The sequence below is a fragment of the Emys orbicularis genome, chromosome 8 (genome assembly GCF_028017835.1).
Source record: "Emys orbicularis isolate rEmyOrb1 chromosome 8, rEmyOrb1.hap1, whole genome shotgun sequence".
Lineage (NCBI taxonomy): Eukaryota > Metazoa > Chordata > Testudines > Emydidae > Emys > Emys orbicularis.
The window spans coordinates 18,135,530-18,154,434 of NC_088690.1; the positions used below are offsets into that span (position 1 = coordinate 18,135,530).

At 40.6% G+C, this 18,905-nt stretch overlaps 1 protein-coding gene across 1 annotated transcript in view; it reads left to right on the top strand.

Moving 5' to 3' along the window:
• The window catches only part of EFCAB7 (EF-hand calcium binding domain 7), a 38,135-nt gene extending 22,468 nt beyond the window's left edge, over nucleotides 1-15,667 (top strand). The window contains exons 8-14 of the mRNA XM_065408981.1: nucleotides 2,571-2,680; nucleotides 4,010-4,167; nucleotides 4,367-4,500; nucleotides 6,485-6,633; nucleotides 9,390-9,599; nucleotides 13,561-13,668; nucleotides 15,593-15,667. Coding sequence (XP_065265053.1) covers nucleotides 2,571-2,680; nucleotides 4,010-4,167; nucleotides 4,367-4,500; nucleotides 6,485-6,633; nucleotides 9,390-9,599; nucleotides 13,561-13,668; nucleotides 15,593-15,667 — 944 coding nt within the window. The remainder of the gene's footprint in view (nucleotides 1-2,570; nucleotides 2,681-4,009; nucleotides 4,168-4,366; nucleotides 4,501-6,484; nucleotides 6,634-9,389; nucleotides 9,600-13,560; nucleotides 13,669-15,592) is intronic.
• The last annotated feature ends 3,238 nt before the right edge of the window (nucleotides 15,668-18,905 follow it).

An 18,905-nucleotide genomic window follows, 5' to 3' on the forward strand; every position in this document is an offset into this window, starting at 1 on the left:
GCGCTGAGTGCTAATTGAGCTAATTCCCAGACGACCAGCAGGAGGTGCCATGCCAGTGAGTCAGCGATCTGCTACAATTTATATATATAACACCCATATATATCTATATCTAATGTGAGTGATCAATTTGAGGCATCTTAAAGTAACCTAATTTTCAGAAAGTGCTGAACACCCATCCTCTGAAAATCAGGCTCTGTTAAAGTGTCTGAATTTGGGCACCCAAAATCACTAGTCACTTCTGAGTTGTCCCACCAGTTGTAAGCAAGCACATTTATTTACCGAGGTTATTAATAACACATTAAGAATATTAAAAACACATTAGATGAACACCCTGAACTTGAAGTCTCATCAATTTCAAAATATGTGTTGTTACTGCATCTGTCCCCTCCCAATTCTTGTGCTTTTACAACCACATTTTATATTTAAATTTTTTTTCTCTCCGCTGTTGTTGTATGAAGATAAACTGACTATCATGAAACTGACTATTATGTGCTGACAAATACACAAAATAAACAGGAAAAAATAGACAAAAATAATTTTCTCTGATCTCTTTCAGTAATGGCTATCTTAGGTGTTACTTGTAACAATACTTGGCTAAAACTTTTCAGACAGGTGTGGTTTTTGAATTGACCATGTCCCTTTAAAATACAGTTTGCTTGTCACTATTTATGCACTTTGTTTACTGTCTGCATTTCTCTTTGCTTAGTCAGTGAACATCACTGAAGTTAGTTATACTTCTGTTCATAGTCACCTTCGCTCTTAGGTTCTTAGTATTGCCGTGTTGATGTCCCAGACACTTGAGCAATATGTTTATTTGCTTAAAATTTGCTTCCATTGGAATTTAAAAAAAAATTCTGTAGACCTCAGATTTGATAAAAGCTTGCTAGTATAAAATTTAACTATTAGCAACAAATTTGATAATGTCCCTTAAATTGTTTTTTATTTTATTTTGCATGTTTTCTGGGAAACAAAGATACAAAACTCAGTAAGTGCTTTTTGTTTGTGCAGGGTGTCTTGTACTCCCAAATAAAAGTGGTAAGAGGTAAAATGTATGATAGCATTTTATGATATTAAGGGTCTCTTCATGTTTCTATTATAAACCTTGTCTGAGGGGTTCGTAGCATGTCCATCTTAATTTTCATCTGTCTGAAGGTAAGGGCCAAAACTGGGCAAAGCTGGGATATTTGACCCCTCTACAAGCATTCTGCACTCTATTCCTCCTACTAGGTGACCCAGCAGTGCATCCAGTCCCCTGGCTTGGACATTTTTCTCCAAAAAGCTGTCACTTTTTTCTGCTCAGTCATGCGTAACAGATGCTATTGCGTCCCAAACATGCCTGAGAATCTTCTGTAGTGGTTGCTGCTATTCTGCAAATGATTCTGAGACATAGCTGAGAATCAAAAGCTCCTATTGCATCTGACAAAGAAAAAGGAGGTGGTGTATTGACTACATATGAAGCAGGAATATGTCTAGTAGCACAGCAATTCCCTTTTTTATGAGAACTTTAAAAAAACTTTGAGGTTTTAACAAAGGAGAGGGCAATGCTTGTGGTACGTAGCAACAACCTAACATTAACTCACACAGAATTGCTAGATGGGAGGGAAACTGAAGCCTGTACTATGGTTTTGCTTTTGTTGTTAACTTGAAGACCACTAAGTAGCTAATTTGTTTGAGTGCACCAGGGCTTGAGAAATTGCACAAAATCAGATGGAATAAAATGGAATTATGCATAGTAGCTTATATAGGATCAGGCCTCCATTCAAACTGGACCTAGTACAAATCAAATAGAGGTTTTGACTCTGTGGTGTCAGTTGCTTGCAAGGTAAAGCTCAAATATTATTGTGTCATATCCTTCAGAGACTTCTGCACCCTGAGAATGGTAACTCCAGATATTGTACAGTAGCTGAGTATATTATGTTGCAATTGTGAGTTATTTCAGGACAGTCATGCTGGTTTGGCGTTCCACTACCCAGGGATCTTCACTGACAGTGTATAGTACGAATACACATTGACACATTGTGCTGTTTATTAAGATTTTTCCACACTATTAAATAAACAAAAGCTAGATTTCCAATCAAAGTAAATCGTAACAACATTTACAGACCCTCAGAAGAGGGACTCTCAATTGCTGACATAACTTTAATTGCAAATGCTAGGAATGTCTTGTTCAATAACAAAAGTAATAAACAGTGTTGTTATTTATTGGTAGAAAGGAATGAGTGTAACTTCTGTAGCTACCAAAACACTTGGCATTTGAGACCTTCTAACAGTAATCACTATGTATCAAAAACTAAGGGCAAATTCTTTGCTCTGATATACCCTGGGGATCTCAAAAGCATATTATAAACTCATTCTGTGTGCAGCTCTTCCATTGAGGTCAACTGAAGTTCTGCATGTGAAATGAACACAGAATATATAATAGAAAGGTTCACAGTGTGGAACAGAAGTGAGAATTATGCCCTAAATTTATGCAGTTATCAAATACTTGGGGTTTTCTGGGAAGGAGAGGGGTGTTTGGTTTCAGGGAGGAGTGGGGTTTGCTGGTTGGTTGAGGGTTTTTTATTTTGTAGGAAAAACTTCTCCATGGTTATCAGTGGACACGGCTTTGTATGTTCTCAAGGAAAATGAAAGCCAAGAAAACCTACAGCTTGTGAGCTTTACTGAAGCACGAAATAAAGAGGTCAGACGTTTTCCTTACATTTCTCATGTTGATTTTAAAAAAAAATCTTTATGTATGTGTCAACACAGCACAGTTTGGGGCTGCACAGGTTTGAGAGGATGACATGCCAGAAGGTGAGAAGGCAGAAATGAGGAACAACTGTTCTATGCTTCTTCCTGTGCAAAACTGTCAGGGCTACTGCCACAGAAGTCAGCAGAAGCTAATGTTCTTCCTAGCAATATTAACTTCATTCCACACCTTTCAAACTCTAACACCTGAGGTGCAGGGAATTGCAGTGCACAGGTAAAGAAGAGTTGAGGTTGCTCCTGGAAGAGCTGTGTTCCCAAAGGGGAGGCCAGGGGAAAATGTTGAGTTGCTGATTCTCTGTACAGATGTTCCAAGATTCAAGGGATTTGCCTGGGGAAGTTCAGTTTCACCCCCAAAAGCCACCTTCCCTTTGCCTGCAAGAGGTCAAAACACCACAAGGTCAACTTCATGGACTTTTCCTTCACTCCTCTTTCCCTCTGCCATGGGTATGAGTCCAGCCATAGATACGCACTGGTACATGCTCCTCTCCTGTGGTAAAACCAACAGAGGGAGAAATGACAATGTGAAATCATCTCCTCAGCTATCAAGGGAAATGAGTTTGGGGCAGGGGAATTTACAATCTAATAAACGAGAGAATTATTATGTCCGCTTTACAAATGGGGAGCTGAGACAGAGAAAGACTAAGTGACTTGCATAAGGCCACACTGGAAGACTTTGGCGGAACTAGGAATTGAACCTAGGTCTCCTGAATCCCAGCCCTGATCTTTAATCATGTGGCAAGCCTGTCTCTTGCATCCCTTGTTGCTTGTGAACATTTACAAGGAACCATGCAAAACTTTTGTTGCAAATTTGATGCAGGTTGATGAATCAGGGCCGGATTGTGAGCCAGTCTGCAGCTGATTTACACTCTCAGGGGGAAACAATGAGAAAGTTGGTGCAGTTTTGTCAACCTGCCTCCTCTGGCAGGAAAAGTGTTTTGTTTTGTTTTTGTTTTATTTTCAAGCTTAAACTTTTAAAATGGTTAAAAATCTGTGGGGCAGCAGAAATGTTGAACAGTTCCAGTCAGGCTGCTTGTCGTCCTACACAGCTATGTAAATATTACTACAACTAGCAGTTCTCATGTCTATATACTGGCATGAAAAGCATCTTGTTGGGATTTGCCATCTCTAGGGAAAGAAAATATGGGGGCTGTAACAGTGAATACCTTCTGTTACTTGATCATTATTGTGGGAATATTAATAATGAAGGCAGGCTTTGGATAAATAATGGCTCACAGATTTCTCTGTTTTCCATTGAGAATAGATGTTTATGTGGAAAGGTGAACTGGGATCTGGTATTTACTGGCTAATTCCATTCACAACTGGCTGTAGGCTCAAGAAGATAAAAAAGCAAATGACTGGAGAAGCCAAACTGGTTTATAGAGATGAAGATGGAGAGCTGGCCCTTACCAAAGAGTTCAAGTGAGTCATGTTTGCAAGGAGGCATGCTAGCTGTCCTAAAAGTAGATATTCTCAGTATCCTTTATGCTGCTGAATTCATTTCTGTCTGGATGCCATTGCTTTGGAAAAGCATTTTTCAACGGATTGGATCATTCACTGCAACGGTGTGAGGAAGGAAGCTGAAGCACTTAAAAACTGTCTTGTCTTCTCCGTCTTTTAGAGCAGCTTTATCAGACATATTTGAAATGATTGATTTAGATGGAAATGGCCTTCTGAGCCTGGAAGAATACAATTTCTTTGAACTGAGGACTAGTGGCGAGAAATGTGACGAGGAAGCCTGGACTGTATGCAAGGGTAAGCTTGTTACTTTGCTTAATTAAACTGACCAGTAATGTTGAACTTTTGGTGAGAAGTTACCTACGTTCATATACAATGTTATTCTTAATATAGATTCATGCATACATATACATATATATATGTACACTAATTACTGGGTAGCCCAAAGCAAGATAGTGTGATAGATACTGCTCCCCTTCCCCATTGTTTTTTATCCGCCACCACCCCATCTTCTCTCAGTTTTCCTTTCCTGCACTCTCCTATCACTTTATTCTTCTTCTGTCCCATTGGCTTGCAGTAATCGTGTTTAATAGTCCATCTGTAGAAGAAATGCTTCTCATGGCTGTTTGTGCATTTCAAGTTTTGTGTGTGAGGGACATGTTCTGAGTAGAGAACTGAGTGCCAAGAACTATAAAGTTCTAATTGTGGGTCTTATACTGAATCCACCTGCTGCAGTTACTCTCTGTCACAGTTTACTCGTCTGTAAAATAGAGATGGTAATCCCTTCTTACCTCACAGGGTTTTGTAAGGTCAGTTAATCAATGGGTGTGAAGAGCTTTGAACATGAAAAACAGGACATTTAGTGCATATTATTATTGTTTTCACTAGAAAATATCAATTGGAGCAATGCTTCTCCAGATGTAGGTATTTTCCATTGGAAATCAATCTTTTAAAACTTCATAAACAGTCCATAAAATTGTCCATATTGTCCTTCTCACAACTGCAAACATGCTTTCTGAGACTTCTGTACATGGTGTTGAAAACCTGCCAGATTTTTAGGACTCTTACAGTCATGTATTGCTCTTGATCTGTAGGCACAGTTCTAATTAATGCCAGTGAGAGTCCTGCACCTTTTGAGGGCAGTATTTGGCCTTAAATGTCAATTGGCAGGGGGGAAAAACACACATTTTTGTGGCATTGTTTAACACTTAAAATCAGTTATATTTCAAAGCCCTGATGACATACAGCTCTGCCACACAAAGGATACATTCATTAATGATTTTGTGATGCTCAGATACTACAGTGATGGGGCGGTATAAGTGACTAGATAGAAAGATAGGTCAGAGTTAGTTGACAGTGGTGATTTGGCTACAACCCCCTCTTAACCTGCTTAATTCTGGCCACAACATTTTAAATTTTGCAGGTCCTATTGAACATTTCTGTCTAAAACCCCCACAGTGTGTCTGGAACTTTTTCTGAACGATAGAGAGGTCATCCAAATACTGTTCTCCTGTAAATCAGTTTTTCTCCTCCTGTTTCTTCCCCCTATATTCTGCACCACCTTTTATACCTTTATTTATATTTGTGTGTGCCTATGAGAGAGGAAGTGTCAGTGAACATGCTGGATGGATTACCAGACATTAATCAGTCGAAGGATTCAGATGAATATCATAAATCTTGAGAGCAAAGTTCAAGCAGTTTGTAATAGCATCTCAACCCTGAGATAGATTTATTAAATTGGTAATCCCTTTTTAATAATATATAGTCAAGATTTAACATTGTTATGATGAGAAAACCATTTTTAAAATTCTCTGACATAGGAACATTTCAATTATATGTTTGCTGACACATGTTCTATCAGGAGTGTCCCCAAAGCACTACAGCTCCACTGGACTTTCATTTCCTGTTCCCAGAACTCTCTTTTCTTAAAATCTTACTCCACTGCAGATATTGCCATGGGGGGAAAAAATCATTCAAGCCACACTCTACATTTTGAGACCTCCCCCTCTCTTGGGCCAATGAGCCTGCGGCCTCTGCCATTCCCTAAAATCCTAGGGGAAGCCCTGTAAACAACACACATTTCACTCAAGAAAATCTTTTACCATTTCAGCATTTTATAATGAAATTTGGAGAACTAGAGGCTGCAAGACTAATGGCCAAATCTTGCAGCCCTCACTAAAGTCAATGGGAGCTTTGCCTAAGAAAGGCCAGGGTGGAGACTGCAGGTTTGTATGCCCGAGGAAGAAGTAATTTAAGAGCTATCTTGTTTCCTTTTATACAGAGAATTTTGACACAAAGAAGAACGAGCTAACAAGACAGGGATTTATGGATCTGAATCTCATGGAGGCCAATGACCGTGAAGGGGATCCTAGTGACCTCTGGGTCACTTTACTGTCACTGGGCTACAATAAAGCACTGGAAATGACAGAGGTATGATAGTTGCGTATCAAAAATACACAACTTCCCATATAACTTGCTGCACATTTAACTGCAACACTGCTTCTGTCCTTCATAAATTGATTTCAGTAGGCCAGCAATGCAGCTCAAAAGGTTTCCACTATGCATTTCAGGTCTGGCATTCTATTCCCTGGGCTAGCATTGTTGAGGGGGACAGCCGAGGAGGTAGAGATCAGAGCTGCTGCAGTGACAACCCTCAGTGTTTAAAGAGAGAACTAGACTATCTTCCAGAGGCTGGATACCAGTACTTTACAGGGCCTGTTAGAGAGACTAGGGACATACCTCCTGGAGGGCTTGGTGTGACCTGCTGGGGAGAAGCAGTTCTCAGTGAGGTGGTGGGTGGGAAGAGAGAGGCAGAAAATTGTGGCCTGTCAATGCACCCAAAGGTGCAGGGCTCTCGCTATCCAAGCTCTGAATCTGGTTTCCAACATGGCCTGGCTAACTGGGAAAGAATCCCTCCCCTAGTTCAAACCACAAGGGAAGCCAAAAAGCATCTGTGTGTTGCTGTGGAGAGCATCCCTTGAAAACAAATACAGAACAGAACAGAAATGGAGATATCCCATCTCCTAGAACTGGAAGGGACCTTGAAAGGTCATCGAGTCCAGCCCCCTGCCTTCACTAGCAGGACCAAGTACTGATTTTGCCCCAGATCCCCAAGTGGCCCCCTCAAGGATTGAACTCACAACCCTGGGTTTAGTAGGCCAATGCTCAAACCACTGAGCTATCCCTCCCCCCAAATGAATGGCTGCCACTTGTATTCATTCCAGAATTAACCATGAAGGAGTCAGGTGCAGAATGAGGTATCAAGGATGGAAGCAGGGGATGAGGGAGGGTGTTTGCACTGAGCAGGACAAGGAGAACCTACCCTCAGATGAAAACAATAATAAATACACCTTCCAGGTAATGTGTTTTTACATGGACTCAGAGGTCAAACTCTCCAGACAGGATTAACTAGCTATTTTAGGGTTTTTACTGCTGCCTCTCACCATAGTGTCATAGCAATGCCCAGAAAGTAATCTGTGTCATATGTAGGATCAGGAATTCTCTTCCCCATGCACTCATGTGCCCAAGTGGCATTGAGGTTGGTTTTAAAGGCCCACACTTTCTTACCACTCTGTCAACAGAAGATGTTTTCAAAGGGTAACTCTAGCAAAGGATTGGGGAAGTAAAGCAAAGCTATAAAGACACAAAAAGAACCTTCCATAAATATGCAGGAAAGTCCAGTATTTATATCTTGTTCCCAAGAAAAGCTGTTTTTTTATCACCCCGTGATCATTTTCTTTTCTTTGTTTACTTTCTCTTAAACCAAAGCAATGACTATGTAATTGCCAAAGAAAACCATTCTGTGCACATGAAACAAAAATCTACTAACACAAAAACACTGATGTGGTAGTATTTTGGGATTTGGGAGGCTAGAATTAGCCATTCTCATATCAATGAGAAGATGTAAAAAATTAGCAAATGGTTGTGAGCAATTTCTCACTGGGTTACACTTCACCACTTGTCCTACAAATATCCCTAACAAAGCTGGAAAGATGTGATGCTCTGTCTTTCTGCAGTTTGGACACTAGAGAGAGCTGTTCTCTAACAAAGAAGGGTTCTCTGCCTTGCACAACTGTGGTTTGTGGGTTAGAAGCTTTGTTTCCCAAAGGATAAGTACAAACTATATATCGTGTGCTTGAACCGTTTGCTTCAATAGCACATATAATTTAACCCCTCAGTTCCTGGATTACCCTTTCAGCAGCACTTTTAACAGCAACTACAGTAGAACCTCAGAGTTACGAACACCAGAGTTACAAACTGACGAGTCAACCACACACCTCTTCTGGAACGGGAAGAACACAAACAGGCAGCAGCAGAGACCCCCCCCACACACACACAAAAAAGCAAACAAAGTACAGTACTGTGTTAAATGTAAACTATTAAAAAATAAAGGGAAAGCAGCATTTTTCTTCTGCCTAGCAAAGTTTCAAAGCTGTATTAAGTCAATGTTCAGTTGTAAACTTTTGAAAGAACAACCATAACATTTTGTTCAGAGTTACAAACATTTAACAGTTATGAACAGTTCCCGAGGTGTTTGTAACTCTGAGGTTCTACTGTATAAAGTAAAAATGGAAGTAAAAATGTGTTGGTGCTAACAGACAGCAGATTGTGATGGTCATTTTAAAAGCAGATGTACTCTTACTGAGCCTACTAAAAGTAATGCAAAATCTCATCTCCTTGTTGGCACACATACTAATCGTAACCAACAAAATGGAAGCGCAAAGAGTGTTTCCTATCACAAAATTTCAATTTTAAATCTGCATGCAAAAACCAGTTATTTGAATGGCAAGAGTTTGCCAAAATACTGAGGAGGAAAGGGTTCTTTCTGGTGCTCAAATCCCTAGTACTTCATCTTCTGTGCCTGATACATTTTGTGATCTGAGAAGATGAATGGTACAGTATATTTGACTGCATCAAGGCTTGCACTATCGGTGATGGCTGTGTGCTGTGTTGATTTATTCTAATTTCTGAATGACCAAAAAAGGTTACAAAGAACAGGAAATCTAGAGTTTTCTAAGTCTGTCTATTTTTTATACCCAATGGTGCACCTATATTTGTATAATTCTGCATCAGAGCAACTGTGAAAACAGAGCTGGGAATAAAAATCCGAGGAATAAATTAGGCATAAAGTAAGAAGAACTAAACAATATACTGTATATCATTACTGTATTTTTCTTCTATAACAGGCATGCCCCTTTGTCATTGACATCTATGCTGAAAAATGCAAACCCAGAATTAAAGCCGTTTATCTGGAGGCAGGCAGCAGGCAACTTAACAGGGCAATTTGCAAGTCTGTTGTTAACAAAGGAGATGCCAAAGTACTGGATAGTGGTGAAAGTATAATTGTCTATACCTACAAAAGTGATACACGGATCACTTCTGTTACTGAAAATAAGGTATTGTGTGTGATATTTCTCTTATGCACATTACACAAAATAATTTTCATGCTAATGTACATCATTGTTGTTACTCCCTTGTCATTAAGCTTTCTATAGTAACACTTTCTGATATATAGATTCTGTACCTACTTAATAAAAAAAGCCCCTTCTTTAAGGGACTGATCCAAAGTCCATTGAAAACAATGGGAGTTTGTCCATCTACCAGTTTGTCAAATGGACATTGGATCAGGCCTAAAGAAAACATTCATTTACTAAGAAGATGTAGGGCATTTGCATACTGTATTATCAGCTGAATTCCTATCTGTATTTGCAAAGGCATTGCACTTTTGTGGTGTAAAAGATTAGCAATATTATGTCTTCATGATTAGAACTGATCAGGAATTTTTCAATAAAGAGTTTTTGTCACTAGAAAATGCTGATCAGTTCAAAGCAAAACTGTTCATGGAAAAAGATCAGTTTCTACAAATTTTGCATTTAGAAAAAAATGTGTACTAAGAGTGAACAGTGATATGCACAGATTTTGGTTTTAGGGGCTTATTATGGATGAAGCATTAAACTGTTACCTTTAAAGCTATCTTCTTTCTGTATCCTCCCGCCGGAATCGGATTACGGGTTTGGGGGGGCCCTGGGCCAGAGCAAGTGGGGGCGCCTGCAGTCCCCTCTGCACCACCACCCCCGGTGCTCCTGCCTGGGAACAAGATTGGGGCACGGGGGCTTCCCCCGCCCGCCTGGTACTCCAACCGGGGAACGGGGCCAGGGTGCAGGAGCTTCCCCCACTCCCCAGTTGGCGTGCCAGGCGGGCGGCACGGGTCGGGGCATGGGGGCACCCCAATTGGCCAGGGCCCCTGGGCACAGACCCCTTTGGTCCGGTGGCTAATCCGCCACTCCTCCCGCACCCTGAGGTACATAGGGCGTCCACCAGTTTCTACCATTTATTTTGAGTCTTGTCCTGGTTTGTTCAGGTTTTTGAGTGTCTTGCAGAAGGATTTGGCTTCTTTCTCTATTGTTGTGCAAAAGATTTACTTAATTATTAATCCAAGCTAATACATGTAAATACAGGCAAAAGTGTTCAGTGAGATGGAAGCAGAAATTTCAAACCCTTTTGCTTAGGGCCTAATGCCAAGTCTGTTCACACTCAGTTTCACTTACCTTAGGGTTTCAGAATAAGGAAATAGTGTAGTCAGATGCTAGAATAAAACTAGGGCCTAATGTGGGTAGCCAGATTTTTTTAGAAGGGAACACTCATCAGGAGGGAATGACTTGGTGATCTAATAGTAAGTTTGAAATATCTAGACTCCCTGGAACCACAGGTTCAAATCCTGGCAGGACTCTCTCAGCACTTCATCCTTCAGAGGTAAATAAATTAGATGCAGCTTGGGGATTTTTCAGAGAAGTTCTTAAATACCAAGGGCCAAATTCTCTGCTGGTTAATGGAACTGTCACTTACACCAATGGAGATTTTGATTCCACAAGCTTCTCTGCTCTGCACTGGACCAGTTTGTTGAACTTTCATGAAAATCTTAGTATTTCTTTTTTATTATTATTATTACAAAAGACTGCAAAAGATAAATGGGCAATGTTATGTATATCACCATTCTCATAGTCTCCACAGAGTTTACTACTAACCTTTCAAATCATAAATACAGGCATTGATTGCAAGTATAATGGAAATAATGCTTTATTATTTCTAAAGTTAATTATAAGCGAATATGCTAGTAAGTAAGGGATGGATTCTGTCTGGCCCTTCCCAGCAGCTATAGGTGGAGTAAAAGGCCTATCTCCCATCCTTCTGTGGTCTGTGTCCCTGCACACACAGCCCCAAAGGGCGTAGAGAGTAGGTGGAGCCATGGCTCTTACCTGCCCATATAGGCCCTAAAATTAACTCTGTTATCAGGTCATAGCCTGCAATTTGAAATAAAAATGTGCTAAACAGTCTCTGCATCTGTTTCCATGCCCACTTGTTATTCACACACAGTACAGAATACTTTCTCTATGAACCATCTTCATCTCGCTTCCCATGTAGAAATGTAGACCCCTCCCAAAGAAAAGATCAGAACATAATAATAATAATAATGAAAAGATAAACACAGAGTGGTGTTTGTTTTTTTCAGCCTCAGGATATTTCAAACATAATTATATTTGCATTCTAATCTACATAAAGCTTTTGTACTGTGAGCATCACAGACAGCACTTCTGCCAATCTTATCTTTATAGAGTCATAGGTAGCCGTTAAGTAGGAGGAGGAGGCTGCTGTCTGATACAATCATATTCCTATTCCCTTTCACAATAAGGAGCAGCAATTGTTTGTTAGCATTCTTCTAAGAATCTCTAGCATTTCTCAATGCCCATGTGAAATCCAAATTTATCTAAACATGAGTGAATGGCAATACATACTAGCATGTCTTTAATTTAAGTCTTGTTTTCCAGTTTGAAATAGTTCCTTTGATTGTTTTTCTGAGAGCATGTAACATGTTAGATCAGCTCTATGGGGCCAGTCTGGGCTATTTTGTACAGCAATAAGTAGCATGTTGAATATACCAGCTCTGCACTGAGCCAGTTGATAATTAGGCCCAGCCCATAGGGGCTTTGTAATTTGATTGCTGTCCATAGAAAAGCTTAAAGTTTCTTCTTATCCGTAAGCTTTCCTATGTAGATTTTGACCATTTCTACTCACCACTGGGATGCAGAGGTTACAGAGGAGGGCAGGAGAGAGGGTTGGAGATGAGGTCTTACAAGTTATGGGTTACCTCTCCCCATTCTCTGAGAGGAGTGGGGAGGGATCTTCAGCCCGGTTGACTGACAACTCCATTCCAGAGTCATTCACTGGAAGCTGGGAGCAGCATGGCCTGTTTAGTCAGACCCAACCCACTGTTGCTCAGGTGTTCAAAAGTCACTGTGTCCCTGACATGGTGCTTTGACTGTCAGAGGTGGCATTTGGGGTGTAATTCACCGTCTGTGGAGTTGGACAGTCACTTAGCCACTACCCATCTACCCAGAAGCGGGGGCCTGCTCTCCCAGAGTTTGCAAACATTCCTGTCTTTGGAGCTAGGTGGCACCACAGAACTGCTTGAGGTTCTGTGCTGTGGTTGGGCCATACCATTCATTTCTTAAAAACCAGTTGGATTGTCTCCTGTTTTATTTATTGGGTCGTATTTCATTCTCAGAAGTGTGTGCACAGCTTCAGTGGGTGCCGTGGACACACACATCAAAGGGCAGGATGTAGCTCATTATTTAAACTGTTTTGTTTACATTAATTTTGTTGAATATTTAAGAATTATTTCATATGTAGGCAAGTTGTATTTTGGAAGAGATTGTTTGTAATGAATCCATGATCTGCACGTAATGAACATAATTACCACAAATCTGTGTGTGTGTCTCTCTCTCTCTCTCTCGCTCACACACACACATACATTCTCTCTCACTCTCTCTCTCTCTCTCTCTTTGACTTGAATCTTGCTCCTTCAGCTCCCAAATCAGTCCTCTACTGCTTGAGCTAGAGATCTCCTGTAGTACGTTCAATATCTTGGATATAGAGCTGGCCCCAAAGCATAACATTGTTTACTCATCATGCATGCCAAACAAGTACATTGTGCACCAAATTCTCTGCTGGTGTGAATTGGCAGAGCTTCAAGGAAGTTGGGGCCTGTGCCAGTTTACACTAGCAGAGAATCTAGCACTGTGGGTAAAATTTTCAAAAGCAATTGTGTCACATAGGAGTCCCATTGACTTTTAATCAGACTTGAGGTCCTAAGTGACATGGGTGCTTTTGAAAAAGGACTTAGGTCCCATCCCAAGTTACTTAGGTGCATTTTAAAATTTTACCCTACATATTTAAAACTTTCCATCCCATTATAATAGCAATTTCAGATGAAATAACCAGCATCTTTAAGTTGTTTTATAAGAAGCAGCCATTTAATCATGAAGACTAATGAGACCTCTAACGTTTTTCCACTTACAGTCTGAAAACAAAGTGGTTATTCATGTCAACAATGAGCAGAGTAAGAACTGTGTAAATAACAGGGGACTCAACATTTTTGCTGTTGAAGTGGCACCAAAATCCATGATGGTAATGTTATTATTTCCCTAATTTAAAATCTTAGTAAAAATATCATATGTGGCACCTTTAGAGTTTGTTTTTTGCAAATCTTTCTGTATTAATATTGAGTATGTGGATATGAAGCAAAAGGAGAACTGTCCATCTACATGAGAAATATAGTTAAGATGGAGGGCGTGATTTTCAAAATTGTGCACCTACCTTGCATGTGCAGGTATTTCCTTGTGCAGATGGTCAGACAAATGTACAACAAGCCAGTTTTTGCATGCAAATGTCTGATTCGCTTGCCCTTTCACTATAATTGTACATACTAATTATGAATACCTTTCAGCATTTACTCCTATTTAAAAAGCAAGCCCCTAATGTCAATAAAAGAGAGTTGTCATAGCAGATTGGTCACCAATTAATAAATCTTGTAAATGCTAATGCAAACCTAACACAATTATTTTCAAAGCAGGAGATGTTTTGCCTGTATGAACCGTCAATTATAATGACTATACTTCTTAAATGATTAGTGTAAATTAAATCATGTTTTATTATGTGTGTTGTTGCAGTAGAGTGATGCATGTTCGTTATACTATTATTAAAGAGAGACAGTTAACCTAACATCCATAAGCTGCAAATGAATAATGTTGTTTATATTATTAGTGACACCTTAAATTATTAAAAATTAAAAACTTAAAAATCCAATTTCCTGTAACTAGGCAGTTTCACTTTTGTGCAAAATCAATTTCACTTTCAGATTTACTTCTAACACCTGCAGTGGCATGTTTATTTGTTTTCATTGGCATTATCATCTTAGGTTTGTTTAAAAAAAAAAAAAAACGCAGCTCTTAAACATTTTAATTTTGGGCCAAATTTAAGTTTCTCTTCATCTGATGCATTCCATGAGCATGAAGCACAGACTTAGTGTGTGCTTTATCCAGTAACACACAAAAAATACATGTATATGATGTACATTATGGACAATATAATTTCCAACAGCCAGACTTTTAAAAAATCTTAATTTATGGACAGTGCTTAGCCAATTGGCAATATGATTGGCTGACTCCCATTCCAGAAGTTGTACTATTTTTAGTAAAAGTTGAAATAAATGGGTATACAAGTTAAAAAAAACCTGCTCTATAAAGTGCTAAAAGTAAATAATAATATATGGAGATATACCTATCTCATAGAACTGGAAGGGACCTTGAAAGGTCTTCACTAGCAGGACCAAGTACTGATTTTTGTCCCAGATCCCTAAGTGGCCCCCTCAAGGATTGAACTCACAACCCTGGGTTTAGCAGGCGCAAATCACTGAGCTATCCCTCCCCTGAAGTACAGTGTCTCTCTTTCAAATGCAGATCATTCAAATGATATCACTCTGTATTTCATCATTATCCAACCTCTGGCCCCGATCCTGGCATGTGCAGATGGACTGTTGCACCCGCTTGGCGCCCCATTTAGATTGATGCAACTCCATGGGAGTGCAGGATTGGGGTTATTCTAACACTACTGCTGATAGCTTTGATCAGATATAGGAGGCTCCATGCTGCAAGCAGGGCTTTGGAGCGGAGCCTGGAGCTGGAGCGCGGAGCAGCTCTGGAGCAGTGGAGCTGCAGGTTTTTGCCTGGAGCTGGAGCGGAGCCGGAGCACAGCTCCAAAGCCCTGGCTGCAAGGTGTTTTATTAGCTTCATTTTCCACTGGAATCAATGAGAATTGTAGGCTTAGGGCCCACTGCAGGATTTTACCCATAATGTAGTTAAATGCAGTAATAATACCTATCATTACACAACTTCAATTTTGCATCAACTAACTTTTTCAATATGTACTAGAAATACAATTATTAATGTTATCTAGATGGCATTTTAAGTAGTAAATGTTCAGTTGGGTAGGAATTAAGGAAAGAATGGTAACTAAAGAGAGTTCATTATATTTTCCCTCTTTTTACATGCAGGTTTGTCAGCATGTGATGCCTTTGAAAGAGCAAGAAGAATGGATATATAATTGTGTGCATTCTCTCGTACCTTAAACACCATGTTTAGAAAACAGTCCACTCTTGGAGCTACTAAAACAAGAACTAAATCAGGATTGTCCTGCGATTAATAGATAAATTGATTAATCTTGTCCACTTCAGAACCAAGACCGATACAGATAATTTATTCTGTATCTATGCTTTGCTCCCATGGTTTCAGCTATTCAAGCCAATGAATCACAAAGCCTGACTTCAATCCTATCCAGTCCCTCAGATCTGACGGCCAGATATGGCTTTTTGTGACTGCAAAGCCTGCAGCCACATGCTCCCCCCTGCACTCTGCCGATTTGAGGGAATTAGAAATATATATGCTTTCCTTTGTTGGAGGGGAACACAGCCTTGAAAGCATAAATCAGCTGGTAGGGTTGAAAGGAATAATCATCTGCAGAAAGAACACACACACACACACACACACGCTTTTTACATAAAATGAATCATTTATGTTTTGAATGTATCCCAAAGAACCAGCTTGCTACACTCTCTCTCACATCCTTAGCTGGTCCTGGGCATAAGGGTAGACAGTGGTAATTGACATGTAGTGGAAGTGCAAGTTATTGTTTCTCAGCTGTGCTTCACAAATGCCAAGGCTGGCACAGCCAACGGTCTTTCCTATAGCTAGCTGTGCAGTCCCACATGTGCAACTGTCTCTCCATCCACCTGCTCTTTCCTTTTGGACATCCCACCACTATCTCAAACTCCTCATGTGAAAAACTGACCTTCTCTCTCTCCTTTTTGCCACCATTGACAACTTCACTCCATCCATGTCACGCCACCTCTAATTTTGATGTCAGTTTTGACTCCTCTCCTTTATATCCAGGTTTTTGGCAAACCCAATTTCTTCTTCCTCTATATCTCTAAAATCTGTCCCTTCCTCTCTGTCACTGACACTGTGTTAAAAATCTGACCTGTTATCTTTTACCCGGATTAATGTAACTTCCACCTCCAGGCTTCTCTCCTCTGTACTCTATCCAGAATCCTGCAACTAAAATCTTCCTCTCTCTTGAGATAACACTCCCTTGAATCCCTTCACTGGCTTCCACACGTTACCCAGTCAGACTCCCTGTACTCCACTTTCAGTGCTGTGCTTCTCCATTCCTGCCTTCGTCTCTGCTCTGATTCCCATCTGCACCCCTTTCACACACTCTGCTCAGTCCTTTCTTCTTCGAGCTTCCTTGTCTCCTTCTTCCCATATTGACTTCATGCCTTTTTTTCATGTTTCAGTCCGTGTACGACCACACTACAAAGACTATACCAACATAGTGGTGTAGCCGTATCTATGCCAATATAACCCTACAGTGTAGATACAGTTTACACTAACAGAAGGGATTTTTCCATCCAAACTCCACCTCCCCAAATGACAGTAGCTACATCAATGGAAGCACTCTTCTGTCAGCATAACTGTGTCTACACTTGTAGGCCCTTCTTCCTCCATGGCCTCCGACAGACTCTCTTTATTATGAAGGATGTTTGCTTTCCTAACAGAACAAATGCTTAGTTACTCCTATGCAGTCTCTTTCTGAAAAATTACTAGTGTGCAGAGTGAGCCCTACTAGAGGAATGTTGAATTTTCTATAGAATTATTTAATCATGTGTATTCCTTTCTCACTTTCACCACTTCAACCCTCTTGACTTTATTTTGCAGCTGGCCAGCATAGCTATGTTGAGCTACCTTGTAAGTGTAGACCAGGCTGTATTTCATCTAGCTTCCGCTTTCCTGTGTGCCACATGCCATCCCTTTGCTCCTCCTTATGCTGACCTCTTCCCACCCACACCTGATCCTTAGCTGTTTGCATTGTGTTTAATTGACATGATCAGAAACTTCTTGAGGCAGGTCCTTATTTTCCTACACGGCTGTAAAACGTCACTGGCACCACAATCATAATAATGCGAGTTTCCATTTTGGGTGTGGTACACTTTACAATTAAAATATGAAGCCTTTTTACATTTGTGACATTGTTTCTCTACTTTTGGTGTGTGTCTGTAAAGCAGATTCCATGCTACAAATACTGCTGTACCCAGTAATAAGAGAAGATTGCAATATATCTTTTATAAAATATTGCTGCCAAGGCACTGCATTCAGTTGATTTCATCTGCCTTAGTAGTTACGCTTGGAAATACTGAAAAGGAGCCATCCCTTATAATTACAGTATTGTGTTTCTACAAAGACTGGATTCTGTAAATCCGGTAGTGCAATTTGAAAATCGGTGCTGTATTTCCATCTGTTTGTAAATGCTTACCTGAGGAAGAGCTTGCTATCTCAATTGGGCCTAGGGGCTCTTGGGGTTTAATATACACATTTGTGGTTTTGATTATGTGTGGGACTGTTATCTTAGGTCTGGTCTACACTACAGAACTATGTTGGTACAACTACATTGTTGGGTGTGAAGAATCCACATCCCGGAGCGACATAGTTATACCAACCTTAATCCCCCCTGTAGACAGCGCTAGGTTGATGGGAAAGCTTCTCCCACTGACCCACCACTCTTAGGGAGGTGGATTAACTATGTCGATGGGAGAGCTCAGAGCTCTCTCCCATTGGCGTAAGAGCATCTTCACTTAAGTGCTACAGTGGCGCAGCTGCACCGATGCAGCAGTTTAAGTGTAGACCTGCCCTGAGCCTTGGAACTATTAAGAGTGGGGGCTCTTGGTTTTATTTTTCCAATCTATCAGTGATTTGATTTTTTCCCCTTTAGTGTTCGTTGCTGTTAGTACTTAACTTACACTTGCTCTGATTGATTAAGCCACTGCTTGGTTTTTTTATTCCTTTACATTTTTAAAAAAAATCTGGGTATAAGGTGTCATGGTCAAGCTCCACCTGCTGGACACTTACGAAACTGTTGAATTTGGGGCCCAACTTGCTGGACCAGTGTGATTTTAAGCTCCCCTTTATCACTGAGTAAGCTCCAGCCACTGTCTCTCACTCAGGGCCGGCTCTGACTTTTTTCAGGGCGGCCGGACCCGGAGGCAAAGCAAAACAAAAAACAAAACAAAAAACCCTGGGCGCAGGGCGGCTGGACCCGGAGGCAAAGCAAAAAAATAAAATAAGGCGCAGGGCGGCCAGACCCAGAGGCAAAGCAAAAAAATAAAATAAACCCCAGGGCGGCCGGACCCGGAGGCAAAGCAAAAAAATTGGTCAGCCATGCTGCCCTAAGATTGGACGCAATGCCGCCCCTTAGAATCTGCCGCCCCAAGCACGAGCTTGCTTGGCTGGAGCCAGCCCTGCTCTCACTTCAGG